The sequence below is a fragment of the Podarcis vaucheri genome, assembly GCF_965113315.1.
Source record: "Podarcis vaucheri genome assembly, chromosome: 1".
Lineage (NCBI taxonomy): Eukaryota > Metazoa > Chordata > Lepidosauria > Squamata > Lacertidae > Podarcis > Podarcis vaucheri.
Genome location: NC_138759.1, coordinates 136,754,412 through 136,772,874, shown reverse-complemented (window position 1 = coordinate 136,772,874; position 18,463 = coordinate 136,754,412). Strand labels below are relative to the sequence as shown.

General features: G+C 45.1%; 1 protein-coding gene across 8 annotated transcripts in view; it reads right to left on the bottom strand.

Moving 5' to 3' along the window:
* Window positions 1-16,056, bottom strand: part of FN1 (fibronectin 1) — a 76,329-nt gene extending 60,273 nt beyond the window's left edge. For 2 of the 8 annotated variants that reach the window (XM_082221457.1, XM_082221455.1), the window contains exons 1-8: window positions 15,858-16,053; window positions 13,314-13,442; window positions 11,385-11,522; window positions 9,446-9,577; window positions 8,640-8,777; window positions 4,740-4,898; window positions 2,985-3,176; window positions 2,297-2,476 (exon numbers count right to left, since the gene is read on the bottom strand). In XM_082221457.1, the coding sequence (XP_082077583.1) occupies window positions 2,297-2,476; window positions 2,985-3,176; window positions 4,740-4,898; window positions 8,640-8,777; window positions 9,446-9,577; window positions 11,385-11,522; window positions 13,314-13,442; window positions 15,858-16,011 (1,222 nt within the window). In that variant the 5' untranslated portion in view covers window positions 16,012-16,053. Of the gene's footprint in view, window positions 1-2,296; window positions 2,477-2,984; window positions 3,177-4,739; window positions 4,899-8,639; window positions 8,778-9,445; window positions 9,578-11,384; window positions 11,523-13,313; window positions 13,443-15,857 lie in introns of all 8 variants that reach the window. The other 6 variants (XM_082221452.1, XM_082221453.1, XM_082221454.1 and 3 more) reach the window with 6 other exon arrangements.
* Window positions 16,057-18,463: the final 2,407 nt, after the last annotated feature.

Genomic DNA, 18,463 nt, shown 5'->3' with positions numbered 1-18,463 from the left:
GATGGGGCAGCAGCGCTTACCTGACCGCTGGTTGGTTGTACTGCTGCTGCTTGCTGAGATGGAGGTTGAGGAGGAAGACCCAACTGCACTGGTGGAAGCACTGGACTGGTTTCGCTGGTGCATTTGCAGCATGCCAGTCTTGCCTGCTACCTCACTCCTCTCCCTCCCAGTAAGCAGCTGACCACTGGTCCTGTCAGTTCTTGTTACTAGAAAGCATCACCTGAGCTCTAATGCTTCCAGGGTTTTTTATTGCAACTAAAAGAGCTAGGAATATACTCATTTTAAGTAAGGAGGCAGATTACTAGCGATCCAAAGTAATTATTAGATTATGCACTGGAGAACACATTTTACACAGATCATGACATTTACAAACTTTGATTTTGATTAACAATGCAATCACATCAGGTCTCCCTTTCATGTGATCTTTTAACCAGTGTGCTTATTTATTTATTTATTTATTTAGGCATTCTATTCCTTTCCTGCCTTTCCTCCAGGGAGCTTCAAGTGATGAATATGGGTCTTCTCCCTGCTTCCTGCCCCTGCCCCTTATTCTTACAAACCTGCAAGGCAGTGAGCTGACAATGTTTCACGGTCATTCAGAGAGCTTCATGGTCAAGTGCATATTGGAACTGTGGTGTCGCCAGTGCTAGTGCAATATGCTATAAACACTTGTGCACCTTGATAGCCTGTAATGGGGGACTGGAAACTGGAAGCTATAGGAAATTACACCAGCTCAGCTTCATTAACAATGGAAATAAAAAATGGAAGAAAGACACATTGTGGAGCAGCACCGGCACATTAGCAAACAAGATCAATTAACTGAGAACCCTAAAATCTGGGGAGAAATTCAGATAAGGAGACTCCAGCTGGCATCCTTTATCTGAAGCACTTTTGCACTGGGTGTATTTCTTTCGTATAATGGACAAATGAATTGTTTAAAAGCATTAACATCATTTGGACAGGCAGCTTCTGGCTTGGTATGATAAAGCTAGTAGCTCCACTCCCTGCTGCACTATTTCGCTCTACAGGCAGATCCCTGCTTTAATGCAAATTTCCCTCCCCATCTCAGAGGCAAAATGCTTCGGGGTGGGGGGTGGGGGAAAGGCCACATAAGACTCAGGTTCTGTTTGCTGCTATATATGGCAACCTGGCTGCAGATTCAAGATCTAAGGAGTGACATCAGAGCATTGCACTGATCATACTCATGAGGCATCTTTCCCCTCAAGCCTAATATGGACATAGGTCTTAGTGGAATTTGAAAAAAGAAAAAGAAGCCAGTCAGACAACTACAGAGAAAGGGCCCTGGATCCAGGATGCAGAGCTCTATTCCGACTATCAGCTCCACTTCTACCCAATCTCCTTCCCCCACAACACTAGAAGGAGCAAACTGCCATCGTAGGGGCTGGGGTATTCTTTGGGAGGGGAGGGTTGCTGCTGTTGGTCTCTTGTATCTTTACTTTTGAATTTGTTGTGATTTATGCGGAAATTGTTCGGCTTGGTTTTGTATTTGTTAGTGTTTTATTTATTGTTTATAATTACATTTTATGTTGTAGTTATGTAATTTTATGTTGTAAGTGGCCCTGAGCATGGTACGAACTGTGAAAAGGTAGCATACAAATATACGTAACTGCACATGCACATATATTCTAACTTCACATACTACTCCTTGTGCATTTCCAGGAACCAGCTGATGAGACACAGGGCAGAAGCACATGAGTGAAATAAGAGAATAATTTCCAAGCATTCCTTAGCCAATCATTCCTAAGAAGAATTCTCCAACCCAATCTCTGGAAGTGCAGTTTTCCCAAGAAGAAACCAGTTGTGAACCTGAGTGGCGGATTCATTTATTTAGATTTACATTCTCTTCAGACTATGGTCTGAGTGCCAGTAAACCGGTGAGTCATGTTACTGTTAATTCCAGTCTTATAAAATGGAAACATGCAGAATAAATAACCTGCCTGTGGCTATTTGGCAAAGACAAGAGATTTGAACCTAGGTTTCTGGTGTAGAAAAATATTTTCTCTATGGCACTGAACTGGTTCTATTATGAGGTCTTTATGATTCAAATCCTACTTCTCATCCCACTCTACCAACACCCACCAGACTTTTATATTCTGTATTTCTTGCAGCTGTGTCTTCCTCCATCCTCACAAGTCACGTTAGGGAAAAACAGTCGGTTACTGAATTCAGTGGAGCAATGGCAAATTTCAGTTAATGGGTCTGTGCCTCCGTGGACAGTGCTAGCCTCCCAAAACCTTATTTCTCCCAAGTATGTATTCCTTTTAAAGAACTTTACCATTTTGTTCTGTGCAGAAAGAGTATTTCTTGTCCTGATCGAAGTCTGAGGTGGTGCTGCACCAGAGAGTTCCATCAGTTCGGCCTTCAGAAGTGCAGGAGTAGAAAGTCCTCCCATTATAGGTGAATGGCAAGACACAAGGCTCCCCATTGGCGTTGCCACCGTAGGTCTGGGTCACAGCTTTAGAAACAAAACTTTGCATCATTATCCTATCATCTAATCACAACTACAATGCAATGCAATGTCTTCCTTAACAGTGAGCTTTTTTCTCCTTTTCCCTTTTCCCTACAGCTTGAAGCTATTATAACTTACTCTACAGCACCATCCAACTGTTGTATTCAATGCTCTTGTATTCAATGCTCTCTCTCTGAGGAGAGATGTTGAATGGGGAGACTTGCTTCTCTAAACTATGATCACATCGTAGCAAATAAGTGTTACATGGTGGCATACATGGTGACTCAGGCATAGTAGTCAAAGGAGATCAAAGAAATAGGCAGGGCACCTCAGTACCTTTACATGATCCAGTTGATTCCTACTGCGGTCGGTAGCAGTGAAACAGCTAAGGTGTGATCCATTCTCCTAAGGTGCGCCAATCTTTAAAAGACCTACCTCAATCAAACCTAGCCCCTACAATTAGTCTCAAGTATCCCTAAGTGATCATCTTTTATGAATTTGAAATGCCTCGTACCTGTTTCCTGGCAGCTGACTCCATTGCCCAGACAAGTACACAGCATATGCTGGCTCCCCTGTGTCTTCAGCCATTGCATCCCCCAAGAGTAGACCATGCCATTGTCAGTCATGCAGTGCCCATAGGGAGTAGGCTGGGACTGAGGTTGGTAGAGCGCCGTTCGCACATCTGTGATGGTAGCAGACGCAGTTCCTTCAGAGGAAAGTGTGATAGCAATTAAACCCTGCAGTTCACATTGCATAAAGCCAGGGCTGTCCCTTGATTAAATCATCTTTGCCAGTTAATTATCCCCTTTGAGTCACTTAATCAACCAATTAAAGTTTCATTAAATCTGCAAAATTCGAAATGAGGAAATAAAAGTCATTAACTGTTCAGCCTATTTTGTTTTTAGAACACGTTAAAGAAAAAGTAAAGGCTTCTCCTCCCCAGCTTGTGGCATTCAGAGGCACCTTTGCTTCTCTTCCTGTGTCCAACTTCCTTGCTGGGACAGGCCAAGGGTTCTTATCTTCTATGTATTTTGGGAAATGGTTTGCTCATTTGTTCTGCGTGTTCAAATGCCTCTCCAGTTATATTGCCATGAGGGTTCTCACTTTTCATCAATGTTGGGACCCCGGCTGCTGTTCTGAATCAATATGGCGGTCCAAAATGTGACTTTCGCACCATGAGTTCAAAATGTGCCAATTTGGAGACCACTGAAAATATTGTTGCCCAGTTTGGTGGTACAGTTCCAACCTGTGCATCCGCCTCTTGAGACATCATTGCCACAAGGGTTTCCAAAGAGAAGGAGGTGGTCTTTATCTATGTTTGCAGGCCGGGTGCCATTTTTTAATCAAGCTGGTGGACCAAATGAATCCAAATTAATCATTAGTTCTTCCATCCCTAAAAAATTATTCAGGGCAACGTCAGGTGGTCAGAGTCCTGGATTGGTGTGTGGGTGTATGTATGTCCACACAGCCCAAACTCTCACAAATTATACTATCAATTTAAAAGTCATCATATGTTTGGGTTTCTTTGAATACCTGGGCCGCTCCAGGAACTCCCTGCTAGTAGTTTATATACAGCGTAACAGAGGACAGCCATGGCACCTGAAAAGCCCATAGGCTTTGTAATCTTCCAGCCCCCATCCCCACTCCTGCTACACACAGTCTGCAATTATTAAGAGAACAAGTGCCACCGCCTCCTACTGCTCCTCCGTTCTATGCACAATCCTAGCTTAACCGACTTCTTCCCACAAGTAAAGGTAGAAGGTAAAGGACCCTGGACAGTTAAGTCCAGTCAAAGGTGACTCTGGGTTTGCAGCGCTCATCTCGCTTTCAGGCCGAGGGAGCCGGCGTTTGTCCACAGACGGCTTTCCAGGTCATGTGGCCAGCAGGACTAAACCGCCTCTGGTGCAATGGAACACCATGATGAAAGCCAGAGCACATGGAAACGCCATTTACCTTCCCATCACAGCGGTACCTATTTATCTACTTGTACTGGCGTGCTTTTGAACTGCTAGGTTGGCAGAAGCTGGGAGAGAACAATGGAAGCTCACTCCGTCATGGAGATTTGAACTGCCGACCTTCCGATCGACAAGCCCAAGAGGCTCAGTGGTTTAGACCACCCGCGTCCCTCTAAGTCCCACAAATAGAACAAGGACTCTTTTGTGAGAGGCTGAGGAAGGCGTAGGAAGGAGGCAGGGAAAAGAAGCAAATCAGTTACAGCACCAATGTGATGCATTTAGATTTCATGATCATATCCAGGTTGATCACCTACCTATGCCTGTGGTTTGGAGAGATGAATGCCTCTCGCACTTCCATTCCCCTCTGCCATTCCCTGTGCAGATGCACTGAAGTAGATTCCCTCTGTTGTCTTTCTTACTCCAGGTATCTCCAATTCTGTAAGATGTTCTGGTGTCCTGATCATTGCACCTGTCTGTAAAGGAAATGAAAACACACAATAGGGAAATGAAGCCCTTGCCATTTCAGCAGCCCGTGTGCTACAGATACCTTGATCCACTGGGACTGGTAAAAACATTTGATTTTTTTTTCACACAGTCATTGATCTGTCATACAGATTGATCTAATTAAACACCAACAGTCTATTTTAGTTGCCAAGAATCAAGCAGAATTTATTTTTCTACTACTTTGAAAAATTTGCATGTTAGTTAACAACGGATTGAGATAAATCACTATTTTGATTTTGCAATTATAGGATTAAAACAGAGAGATGAGTCAGTTGCCCAGTGACAGTTGTGGATTTTTTATCAAAGCCCATATGAGCAACTTCAACAGCCTGCTGCAGTTTAGACAATTATGAGAGGATAAATCCTGCCATCCAGATACAAGGCAACCCTCCCAGTAATGGCAAACATATGTATGAGACTATTAAAAATATACCTTAGGGCCAAAGAGGGGCATACTCTGCCCTGGTCATGTACACTGGAAAACATACCTCCTGTGCCCTAGGAAGCAAGTGCCCAAGGAAGATACAAACTGGCCCATCCCTTGGTCAGTGAATAAATATTCTGTTCCAATGCTTGCCTTCCTCTACTCTCCTCCCGCCACATGCTGATAGCTTCAAGTCTTTCTCCTGCACACATTACCACACTCACCGCACCTCTCTGTGCAAGCACACATCACCACTCATGCAGCTGCTTTCCCTGAAACAAAGTGGCACCAGGAAGTTCCTGCCCGCTGTGCCTGACAGCTGAAACCCACCCTTGAGAAATGCAGGGTCATGGGGTGGGCACCCTCTGGAGATACTAGGGCTGGGTAGAAGAAAACCTCTGAATCACTCCAAATGATTTCTCAGCTGTTGCACTTTGGCCGCAAAAACCAACATGTGGGAAATACTTGAGAAAACCATGAGATCAGATTGACAGAATACCATGGCCTAGCAAGGAAACTGGTCTGTGGTTTTATACACCAAGTTCATGTGTGTGAATGGAATCCTGGGAAAGCACTTTTCAAAACATTCAGAGCTGGGAAACAAGGAAACTTCTGTGGGAATAAAGCATGGTGGTTTGTTCTAAGAGGCTTGCTCATTTACAAGGAGATCTCCATCCTTGGGTGGCCAGCAGCTGCATGCTTCATAAAAAGGCCAGAAAAGCTTCAATAAAACTAAGCTTTCTAACCGTACATTCCATCGGAAGTATGTTATATTGAGCTCAGTGGGGCTCACTCCCCAGAACTGGTGCCTGAATTTGGGGGGATCCCCCAAAATGACTACAACAGTGTGGCAAAATGAGAACAGAGGCTATGTTATTGTGGGTGGTGGAGCAGCTCCATAACAACACACAGAAAGGGCTTAAGTCCACAGATATGGTTATCAACATAGACCAGGAATCAAAATGCCAATCCATCCATATAAACAAACCCAATGCCATCTGCAAGCAGCTCTTCCACATGCCATATAAGGATGGGGTCCATTTTCCAGCCTGCGGGAGACATTCCCTCATCAGCAAACTTTCTGGGGACTACACAGCAGCGGGGGGCTGGCCAGAGGCAAAAATGGACAGTGCAACGGATGTAACCCTTAGTTTTGTACAACAAGCTACATGCCAACCACACCAAGTCAGGCATTTCTACAACTCCTCTACAATCGCTCAGTATCTCAACCTCCATCCAAGAAATCAAGAGCCATTATCACAGCTAAAGCCAGGCAAAAAAGTGGTCAAAGGCAGCATGGAGCTGGGCCAGTGAGGTATGTGGTCTGGGGAAGTCCCCAAAGCCACATACAGAGGCCCCAAGAGCCACACTGGGCCTCTGAGCCAGAGGTTCCTCATGCCTGCTATATAAACCCAAGAATTCGCCTGCCTACGAGGAACAGTCACTGCCTACTCCATAGGGCTACTGAGGTAATCTATGGGGCAACACTGTAAAACCTGTGATTATTAGCAAATATGTATCTACCATTTGTACTGAATCCATTGTTTCCATTTTAGATTTGTAGAAGATGCTCATTAACTTTCTGAAAAATATTGAAACTTTCTGTTCTCTCTTACAGCAACCCATCGGAGAAAAATCATGATAGACAAATCATGTCATGAAACAAATTATATCAATGTCAAATAATTGGATCATTTCTTTTTACTGGTACTTGCAAACATTATACCTCCTGGTCGTCCCCATTTTGTAATGCATATGTATTGTCACCACAAGTCCGACTGCAATTACAAATGAAAGGTTGTCTTCCAGGGCTTTAAAGTTTAATCTCGTATGAACGTAAAAACATAAGACCAGGTCAATGGCCCGTCTAGTCCAGCGTCCTGTTCTCACCGTGGTCCTCCAGATGCCTGAGGGGAGCCTACTATTGTTTATGTTAGTAAAAAGCCATGACTTTGCGTCACCAATTAAAAACTAAAATAAGATATCTCAAAACCTACCAGACACAAGGTTTAGGAGACCAGATGTTTCCAAAGTCAGATTATATGGGTTTTACATTCAGTCAGTGATCTCACTTTTAAGTGGCTTTTTTTTTAAAGGAAAAAAAAGAAAAATATGGAAGCTTTTCTTGTAAACATTTCACTGGTTCAAACTCCAGAATAAAAATGCTTCCTATGTATGCCAATGGCTCCATCACCTATATATGGGATTCCCCCCACCTCACGGTAACTGCTCCATTTCAGAGCTGTTAATACAGAGGACTGCATATCTACAATGCTTGAGTAGCAGGCAGTTCACTGTTTTGGTTATCTTTCAAATTCCAGTTCTAATCACAATGTGTCCTCAGATAAGTTAACTTAAGTAACTGCATGGAAGGAAAAGTACCCATTCCCTCAATCCTCAACCTACCCCACACTGCTTAGGAGGCCCCCTCACCACCACCACCACGTGGAACAGGTACCGGGGAAGAGGGACACAGGTGGCTGGTGCAGAGAAAGGCCAGGAAACTTTCCTTCAATGAACTTCCTCACTCTAAATTATTCCAGGTTCCAAGGCAGTGCCTTCCTAGTAAATTCCAATGAAGACAAAACCACAATTTCCAACCAATGGTTTCCTGTAGATACTTTTAAGTTTGTGGCAAAAATAATTGATGCAGCACTAAATTATCTGTCGGTAATTCTTAGTGTATCTGGGAAACAGCATTAGGAGAACACTCTAGCTGCTTCTGAAGTTCACAAGTCTATCTCCAGTTTCTCTAAAAGAGAAAGGACTGGTTACAGCTTTCCTGATCAAATTTTACAATATTCCTAGAATGGGAAAACCTTTCCCAGCATGAAGTGCAAGACCAAAGTGCGAGCAGGAAAATTACCCTGAGGACAATTAGTGTGAATGAAAGGTGTTACATCAAAAGATAAAGCATGATTAGCACTTCATCCACAGTCTTATGTACACTTAAGAGCCACAGGACACAGCAGGACACATGGTAAACATGCACAAGATTGCACTGGTGTAGCACAATCCTACTCATGTTTACTTAGAAGCAAGCCCCAGTATGTTCAATATGGCTTACTCCCAAGTAAGTGTGTGCTTAGTCTTGCAGCCTGTGCATTCCACTTAATACTTTACAGCAGGTGTGGAGGACCTCCACACCTTTGCCGCCCCCCAAATACTGCTGGACTACAACTCCCATCTTCCCTACTGGCCATGCCGTTCAGAGCTAATGGGAGCTGGACTATCACAAAAATCCTACTGGTGCATGGCCACCGTTCTGCCTTAAGGCGATACTTACTTCTGGAAGTGCAGGTAATGCGTCCACTGCCTTCTCCCAAGCAAGTGCAATCCACCATCATCCATCCCTGATAGGGCTTCTCCCAGATCTCTCCAACAACATAGGAAGTCCCAGCAGCATTATCGTAGCACCGCTCAGCTACAGAAAAATATTTGTGAAAGATACTTTGGTTATTAAAGTTCTTCAGTCAAAAGATGAAACAAGATTTCTTAACCGAGGAGGGGAAGGAGAAATTGCTTCCATTATCTCCTTCCAAACTGCACTAATAGGTGAAGTGAAAAAACAGAATGTGGATATCTAGAAAATATGTCAAACATGAAGTCCAGTTCTCACTACAGTGTTCACCTTTCACTTCAGACTTCATGTGCAGGAATCACATGAATGAATCCTTTTCCATACAAAGAAAAAGTAATGCTCTGAAGTAGCTTGAATGCTATATTCATTTTCTATGTGGCAGGAATTGTTTTGTATTCAAGAGCATTCAATCATGACTCTCCCCACATTCAGGATGACCACCTGAGTGAGAAATAGGCCCAATCGCCATACCAGCTACATTAAGTGATTTCCATATATAACAGCCTAAGGATGTTAGAACATACTCAAAGCACTAAAATAGGGAGGACAAATAGATATGTGTGTGTACACACATACACACACATTTATCTTTGAAAGAAAGTATCCCGTCAAGGAATCAAGAGGCCAACATCTACCTCAAACCATTGCCATAAAGAGCTTTGTTTACTGAATCTGAAGCACCTGCAGATCCATATTTGATATCTCAGGAACAAACATAAACCAATACATACCAACTGGTTTGCAAGTCCATTCACCCTTCCCGTTGCCAAGACACACACATTCCAACATGTAGCCCCCTGTCTCATGAGGCCTTCTCCAGGTATCCCCAATCTTGTAAGACTGACCTCCTTCATGACAGCGATCTGTAAAAATTGCACATAGAATTAGACAGAACTCCTTTATACCAAGACACTGGATTGATTGGTCCACCCAGTCCAGAATTGTCTACTCTGCCCAGTGGCAACTCTCCAAGTTTCTAGGCAATTATGTTTTCCAACCTTACTACCTAAGACCTTTCTAACTAGTTCTGCATGCAAAGCACATGCAGGGGCAGAGGAAGGGGGTGCAGTGGGGGTGGGCCGCTCCGGGTGTCTTCGCTGAGGGGGGTGACATTCAGCACGCCCGCAACTGCCAAGCCTATCCCAAGCCATCGGGGGAAGGGGGGAGCTGTGCTGCTTTGCCGGCGGAATTCCCCTCTTCCCCTTTCATTTTAACAGCTGGGGGAGGCTTGGGAGTCACGGGCGGGCGGCGGGCTGAATGTCTGCCATTGGTGGCTCACTCCGCCCCTGGCTGCAGAGCACACGCAGCGCTCCGTGCACCCGAGCGGCTATCCCATGCCTGGGAGGGCACCCTCCACACTGCGCCCCCCTTGGGCTCCAACGCTGAGCAGATGCCCTACCATTGAAAGATGGCTCCTCCCCATAGATGAGCAGAAGCATCAGTGACTCCCTAGAATCCTGTATCCAATTCAGTTGCCCTGCAGACCAGTGTGAGGTGTTATATAAAGCAGCCATTTCCCTCAACAGTCCCACCAGGCAGTCCTTCTTAGAGGAACAGTCTGAGCTCTTTTCCAAAATGGGCAACAGAAATAAGCATCACTTAAGTTGAAGAAATGTCTAATGACCACAATTTGGCAAATTCCTGTAATATCAGAAATGTCTTATGTTTCAATCTGGAAAACCTTACATTTGTAGCAGAGATTGCTGTGTTGCCAATTAACACTGCAGGTTCTTTATAGGATCTTTGGTAGACAATATGTAAAAGGGGGGGGGGGTGTTATTTGAACAGAATATGAAAACCTCCTCAAACAGCAACAACAAAAAACTCTCAAACAGTAAACCTTCTTAAACAGCAATAAAAACCCTCTTACACTGATAAATGACCCCAAAGAAACTATTCCCCCACAGGTCTTCACCCACATACACCACCCAATTCAATTCTATGGAGTGTTTGGTCCGTCATCCTCTCAGATCACGTTGGCCTGCACCATTCGCACCTGCCCCAACCAGGCCGATTGGGGCTCCCAATCTGGGCACTCAGCCCCAGTTGGGCCACCCTCTAGGGCAGGAGTGCTCCTGCGAGGACTCACAGGAAGGGTTGACTACACAAGCCAAACCTACACCTCCTCAATCTTCTTGCACATTTCCACTAGAGATAATCTCTCTGCTCTTGGTTTTTTTATGCATATTACATTACAGTGAAATTTATGGTTCAAATTCTTTGCACCAAATGGAAATGAAAGCTAATCATTTGATAGAAAGAATACCTATAAGTATCCACTAAAAATAAATAATTGACTCAATAAATATTTTCTTTTATGCATATCAACAAATAAAAACACTTATTCATAAAGTTTGCATGTCATAAAGGCAAGTTGCTTCTCTTTAAATAGTAGTTATAATCATGAATAACTCCTTATTCTGATATTGGGGTAGACAATGGAAACCTTGTGGCTTCTCTATAGCATTCACATGCTAAGTTCCTGACTGAACTGTGAATTTTTCCACTGAGAAAATTCCTTACAGACTTGTGACATTGTTTGCTATTCCTGCAATTTGGTGGTGGGCAATGGTGGACTTCTGTAATGCCCCAACAGTGTCAGTAAATGTCTTGAGCACATAAGACATTTGCCTTTGAGCACCTAGGCACCTCTCCATCTCCAATACGTACTTGCAATAGTGCAGCTGATTCTACCACGGCCAGCCCCAATGCAAGTACAGTCCCAGATCATGGAGTCCTTCGGTCGTTCATAAGTCTCCCCGACTCGATATGTAGCTCCAGTGTATTTGTCAAAGCAGGTTTCTTCCGCTGAGTGGGAAGGAAAGAGTAGATCACCATAGCAGAATATGTAGCAGGCAGGTTCATATCCCCTTCCCCAACCATTCAAATTGTCATGCATAAAGGGATCAGGGGTGGTGACTGGGTCACCTAGGAGGCGAGACAGGCAGGAAAAGTCTCTGGCTGCACTTGGCTCAGCTTCTTAGATCCTAGAGGGCCTAAGACGGAAAGAGCAAAAGAAGGGAGCCCTAGAAACACACAAGTTGGGTCAGAGAAGGAAACCTGTATGGTGGAGTGAAAGGGAAGAAGAACAGGGAGGGAATGGGCAGAGATCAAAGCAGGGCCCACCCACAAGTGAAGTTCACATCTTGATTTGAATGACTCAGCCCACCTCAGGTCCCTCGTGGCATAAGATGCGATCTCATGGACTAGGATTCCTTCTTTACTAGTAATATCCCCTAGGTCTTCTTGCAAGAGAGGCCATGCATTCCTCATGGCCATGGTTTGTACTGTCCTGGTTGCTCTTAAAAAGTGCATAGCCATCACTCCATTAGGGAGAGCTTCTTGATCTCCAGCTAATCTGCTTTCTGGCTGTAGCTAATATGCACGCTGCTCCTCAACTTCCCCTTCCTGACTGCTTTTTACCCCTCCTGCCAATCATATCCCCAAAATAAAAAAGCCTGACTCAGCTTTAACACTTTGCCATCTATTCCACACTGTGTGTGTCCCCCACAAGTTCCTTCTAGTTTAATACTATCATTTCAAGGGTCCTTTTGCACACAGTGTAACCAAAGCACCTGTCACCTGCATTCCTAAGAGGAATCCAGCTGGATCAGACCAAGAGTTTGCTGTTCCAGAACCCTGTTTCTCTCCATGTCCAGTCAGAAGCTTCCAAGGCCCAACAAGCCCTCTCCCATTGCCTGTCTCTAGAATCTGGTCTGCAAAAGTAGACTGCTTCTGAATCTGGAGGCTCAGTTTAGTGATCACAGATATTAGCCACTGATAGACTTGTCTTTCCTTCCCCTTTAAAGCCAAGTAAGCCAATCCACACATTTAAGGCAACTCCTGGAGAGAGCCTGCCCATCCCCACAAAGCTTTTTCTGCAACTGAACGCTAAGCATTTCCAGGCTACTCTTCTGGAGACTCCTCAGACAATGAGGCCCAAAGTGTTCTGTGTGCCCTAGAACATCTTCTACAGCCCTTGCTGAGAGCGGCAGGGAAAGGAACATTCTCTGTTGACCACACAGAGATTCCCTGGCAGACACATCATTGTAAGAGAGGGTTTGCTGCCTGTAATTTGTTTGAAAATTGCTTCACTAGCAGCGGTGCAGAGCACAAAATGTGGTTGGCCAGAAGACTTCCACATGACAATAGACAGGAGAAGCAAAGATACACTCACATAGGGTTGCCATATTTCAAAAAGTAAAAACCAAGACACCCCTTAAAATTGCTGAGCTTTCTTTTATGAAAATGCAAAAAAACTGATTTTTCAACTGACTTGCCTAAGATCCAGGACAAAGTGCCACCTTGCCTTTTGGAATTTCCCCCGGACATCAATTCCGCCTTTGAAATCCCAGTAATGTCTGGGGAAATCCGGAGGTATGGCAGTCCTACACTCAGAGGTATCAAAGCCAAACAAGGTTGTGGGGAGGATAGTCAAGAAGTAAAATGAGTTAAGAACAGGCTACCTTTAAAGATACTTTCAGACAAAGTAGCTCTGTTTATCTCAACATCTTTGGTTTTGAAAAAATGTCTAGTTTCCCCAGAATATTGTTTTTGTAGGAGTGGTGGTGGTAGTAGTAATAGCAATCCTCTGCTTACCCTCAGGCTTGCTTTCGCAGTTGAACCCTCTGCTCCCTCCATAACAGGTACAGACCAGAATTTTCCCCAGGTAAATGCGCTCCCATTGCTGGTTTATCTGATAGTGCTGCCCATTATCATAGCAGCCAGCTGAAAAAGAAAGAGGAGTCTTCAATTACATCCATTTGTCTGGACCACAAATGGTTCTCCAAGCAAGGGGGAGATGTATGTGCAAGGGGGTGGGGCGGATCTTAGCTTCGGCATGCATGGAATATACATTAGCTCCAGAGGCTGCATTCCTTTTGCATCCTGAAACCTCAGTGAGAGGATGAAGGTTTTTAGGTGCATGATAATCAGCGCTCGGCTTGAATTCAAAACGATTTTGTCTGTCTCTTTTCCACCATGTTTCAAACTGAACCACGGGAGGTTTCAAATTCTGAAGCAATGCATTAACAGATGGAAAAGATTGCTCAGCTAGGAGGCCTGATCCAAATTTTCATGCAAGACAATGGAAAGACCCCAGTGCAGTTGGACAAAACTCTAAGACTCTCTCTCCTAGGCAGGCGTGTCTTTGCCAAGACACAGTCCAGTCCTCCAGTTCCAAACATTTTCCTCACTTTTAGTTTTACATTAAAAGCACTGACACTTCCTAGGGTAGAGTGACACTTTTTTCAAATAACTTTTATTAAAATGAAAAACAAATGTTACATCCTGCATTTAACTTGTAAAACGTAATTTGTGGCATTCTAACAAACTCACTGCCTTAAAGGCTGCTTTTCTAACCTGAAGAAGAAAATCCATAAGGAACAATTATTTGATTTCTGAGGGAAGCATTATAACAGCAAGCCGGATATTACAGATATTTAAGCCTATCAACTAAACAGCGTGGATACAGTGGTACCTCGAGTTAAGAACTTAATTTGTTCCAGAGGTCCGTTCTTAACCTGAAACTGTTCTTAACCTGAAGCACCACTTTAGCTAATTGGGCCTCCCGCCACCGCCACGTGATTTCTGTTCTCATCCTGAAGCAAAGTTCTTAACCCAAGGTACTATTTCTGGGTTAGCAGAGTCTGTAACCTGAAGCGTATGTAACCCGAGATACCACTGTAGTTCCTTTCCATTTCATGCAGAAACACTGTTTGGCTGAGCAGCTGCCGACTTTGCTTCTTGAAAGTTCTGGACATTTGCCCCACAGACCAACACACCTGCAGTGGACCCATATCTTTGAGGAAGTAACCTTGCTTGGTGTCCTTTCATGAGAAAACAGACCCAAACAGAAATTTATGGATTTCACAGTGGCCTCTCTTCTCTCTAAGCATTTATCACTGTGTAGTCCAATAGCTTTATGGGCTGCATGAGTAGTTGGCTTAGGCTCCTAGATAGCTTGGAGCCTTTATTTAGCCATCTACTGTCCTGTTTAATTGTTGTAGCAAACAATTAATATGCACTCTTGTGTTCAGGAAGTGCGTGAATTTAAAAAATGGGAAACTTGAGTTAAATCAACACAGTGCAAATCTAAACATGTTTACTCAGAGACTCCCTTTAAGATCAATGATATTTAACTTTAGCTTTCTGACTTAAGTGGACCTGGGTCTTGTCATGGCCTGGAGAGGAGCCTGTCTGCAAGCCCTGTTTATACCAGGAGGCAAAAATGAGGGGTGCAAATATAATAAGCCTCCTGGTATATAAGGGTTTGCCTCCTGGTAATGAGGTTATGGGTAAATTCTATTCACCCTATTTCCCTAGAACGAGTATTTCATGTTTAACAGACTGGAGTGCCAGAAAACATTCCCCTCACATCCACCTCCTTGAAAGCTTTTTCTCCCACTTCTGATGGTTTTAAGTAGAAGGACTTTGGCAAATGTCTCAGTTCTTTAGGCAGAAGCAAATATTTCAGGATTCTGAAAACCCCATGTGTTGAATTGCGCACGCACACACACTGCACAATTACTTTTAAAGTAATAAGAAAACAGGTAGGGAGTTGGGCAAGAGTGTCCTTCCCCAAGCTGGTGCCCTGCAGATGTTTCAGACTGCAAGGGGACTTTAAGTCCAAAACATCTCGAGAGCACAAGGTTGGGGGGAGGGCTGAGGGAGAGGAACAGGAAGACTTCCAGATCAGTTCACACCTCTGCCCAAAGCACAATAGGATTGCCAGATGTCTCTTCTCTGAAAGGACCCTCCATTATTCAGCAACACCCCAGACACTACCGATATTTTTAAAAATAGCCAGAGCCCCATGCAAGGTACTGGATGCGTCTTGCCTGAGACACTAAACATCAGGATTTAATTAATTTTTTTAAAACAAGACCAACTGATACTGCAATTCAGTGAGTTCACTGGAGCTCACTCCCAGGTAATCCATTGCAGGATTGCAAGTTTACAGGATGGGAGAAGGACCTTTGGGAGCGCATTTGGCCCAGGCAGACTTCCTGTGCTCTCCCGAGTTTCTTAAACCCTGAGGGAGAAACGGGTGTAAAACAGAGAGACCCTCGGAGGAGTTTCTGTCTCCTTCCCCCGCCTCAGATTGGGAGGGGTCCCGGCCCTGGCCCCCCTCGGAGCACTCACGCTTGCTCTGGCCGGCCGGCACCGGGGGCTGGACGATGTGCTGGGCTTGCCGGCGGGTCTTCTCGGCCGGGGCCTTGGTGCTCTGGGCTCCGGCCCCCCAGGAGAGGCTCAGCAGCACGAGCAGCAGCCGGCGGGACGGGGGGCTGCCGGGCATCTTCGCGATCTGATGGGGGGAAGCCGAGCGGACCTCGGAGAAAGCGCCTCTTCCTTGCTGCTCGCCCCTCTTGCCGCTGGGGCTGCCTCTGGCTCCGACCTTGCAGCTGGCGAGAAGGGCAGCGCGCTGGGTCCCGGCGGGCTTATATGGAGCTCCTGGCGCCGGAGACCCCGCGCGGGGAAGGGGGGGGGCGAGGAGGAGCCGCCGGGACACCCCTTCGGAAGGGCCAGCCGCTCGCTGATTGGCCCGGGCCGGCGGGTGACGTCGCGGGGAGTTGCATTCCAGGGCGAACAAAAGACGCGGCGGGCGGGCGGGCGAGGCGAGTTGGGGGGCCGGGGGGGGCACCCTCGCCAGATCGCCCCGAGGGATCTCCAGCCTCAAAGCCGCCCAGGTTGGGGGGGGCAGAGCACAACCTGAAGCAGCGGGACACAGCAAGACATTGTGGCACCTGAGCCGGACCCCCAAGGGCCCCTTCCCCCCCCCCACCTTGCCCTGTCCGGGAAAAGGGCTGAGAGAAGAGGAGGGAGCGGGCAGATCGGCCGCCTTGCCCCCAGCCAGACCACTGGGTCCATCTAGCTCGAGGCTGCGGACACGGGCTGGCAGCAGTGGCCCGGCGGGGTTGGGGACCAGGAGATGCCGGGGGTGAACCCCAAGACCCTGGGCTGGCAAGGCAGGAGCTGCGGGGCTTCCCCTAGAACCCCCCCCCCAGCCCAGCCCCCCGCCTTGCACAATCCCGCCCAAGCGTTGCGAATCAGGGTTGCCCTGCGCCCGGGATTTCCCGGACACAGACGGAAATCGGCCGTCGGAAACTGGGTGGGAATCGGGTTTTTTATGTCCGTGAAAATGTGGGTGTATGGCAACCTATGCCAGGAGTGTCGATTTTGACGAATGTCATTAAAAATAGCTCGAAAACTTTTCTATTTTCCTACATTTTGCAAGAAAGCAAACTTTGGGTGAAACTTTAAAAAGCTCAACAGCTGGTCAACTGGTCCAGTTCATCTCAAAAGTAATATACAAGCTTATGAGTTGCGCAGGTAGAATGCCCACAAAGCAACAGAGAAGCAAGCAGCATTCCTCCTCAAGTTTCTTTCCATGTTACTTTGCATTCTCATAATAAACTCAAAACCAGATCAACTTCAGAACTTCATTGACTACTTTGAAAATATTGTTGAAAATGCTCCCAACAAACAATGTGTATGACACATTTATAATTCATTGCTTTGAGTGGCAATTAATTAATTAATTATAAATTTGGATACAGTCCCTAGTATGTCATTCAGTTTGACATAAGCCTTCTGTCAATGCAATCCTCGCGTCATTTTTATTTTTATCTAATAAATAAGAGAACTGCGAATGTGGTTTGTCCCAAGTCATGCCAGTGAGGGAATGACTGAGAAGTGAACCTCATGATTTGGTTGTAAAATAATTGTCAGAATCCTTTCCAAAATTGTATTTGTTCTAACACAATTATTTCCAGTTGTTTTTGCCAACTGTGCTCTAATTCAAAATAATCTTCAAAATATCTTCAAAAGTAGACATGTAAAATCATCCAAAACTGGAAATACCTCACATATTCATATTCAGGATTAAACGTTCATTTGTGGAATGGAACCCTTGCTGTCTGGTTGTGTAATTTTCTGTAAAAAGATGCAGAGTTGAACATCTACCCATGTATACTGCTTATACAATTTATTTAAAACATTTGGTTAGTGGCATCTACAAACTCTGAATCTGAACATCAAGTGTCTTATGGGAAGGCATGTGGAAAGGCTACCAGACGCTACACCTGCATGTGTGGATCATAGCCCTAAAGGAAGAGGTGATGTTACAGTCTGGTCATGCAGCCACTTTCTCCCAGAACTGAATTGGGAGGGGGGACGGGCGTCCCGGAGGATTGGCTAGCAGACAATGGAGCTCCATTCATAAATACAGTCAACAGCAGACTGATCTGGCCAGACTTTCAACTTGGATACCAGATGGCTAGGAGGTTCAGAACCCATGAATTACCCCAAAAGGAAGCATAGAGATTAGCAATATAGAAATATTTTCTAAAGAACCCATGATGCCAATCTTAATTTCCCTTGGTTTTTCACATGTTTCCTAATATACAAAACCATTCATTTTGGAGAAATTTCCGATATGAAATGGCTTGATATTTTTCTACATGTGTACCTTGCAGACACTAACCATGTCACCTCAGAAGTAATTTCTGTTCCATTTAATAAGGCTTACTGTCAGCTAAATGGGGTTAGGATTGCAACCTTGGAAAACTTTTCCTGCAAACTAATTGTTAACAGCAACACAATTTCTTTCCTGGTATAATGTTGAAACAGCTAAATAATTACGTATTTTTTGCTCTATAAGACGCACCAGACCACAAGACGCACCTAGTTTTTGGAGGAGAAAAACAAGAAAAAAATATTCTGAATCCCAGAAGCCAGAACAGCAAGAG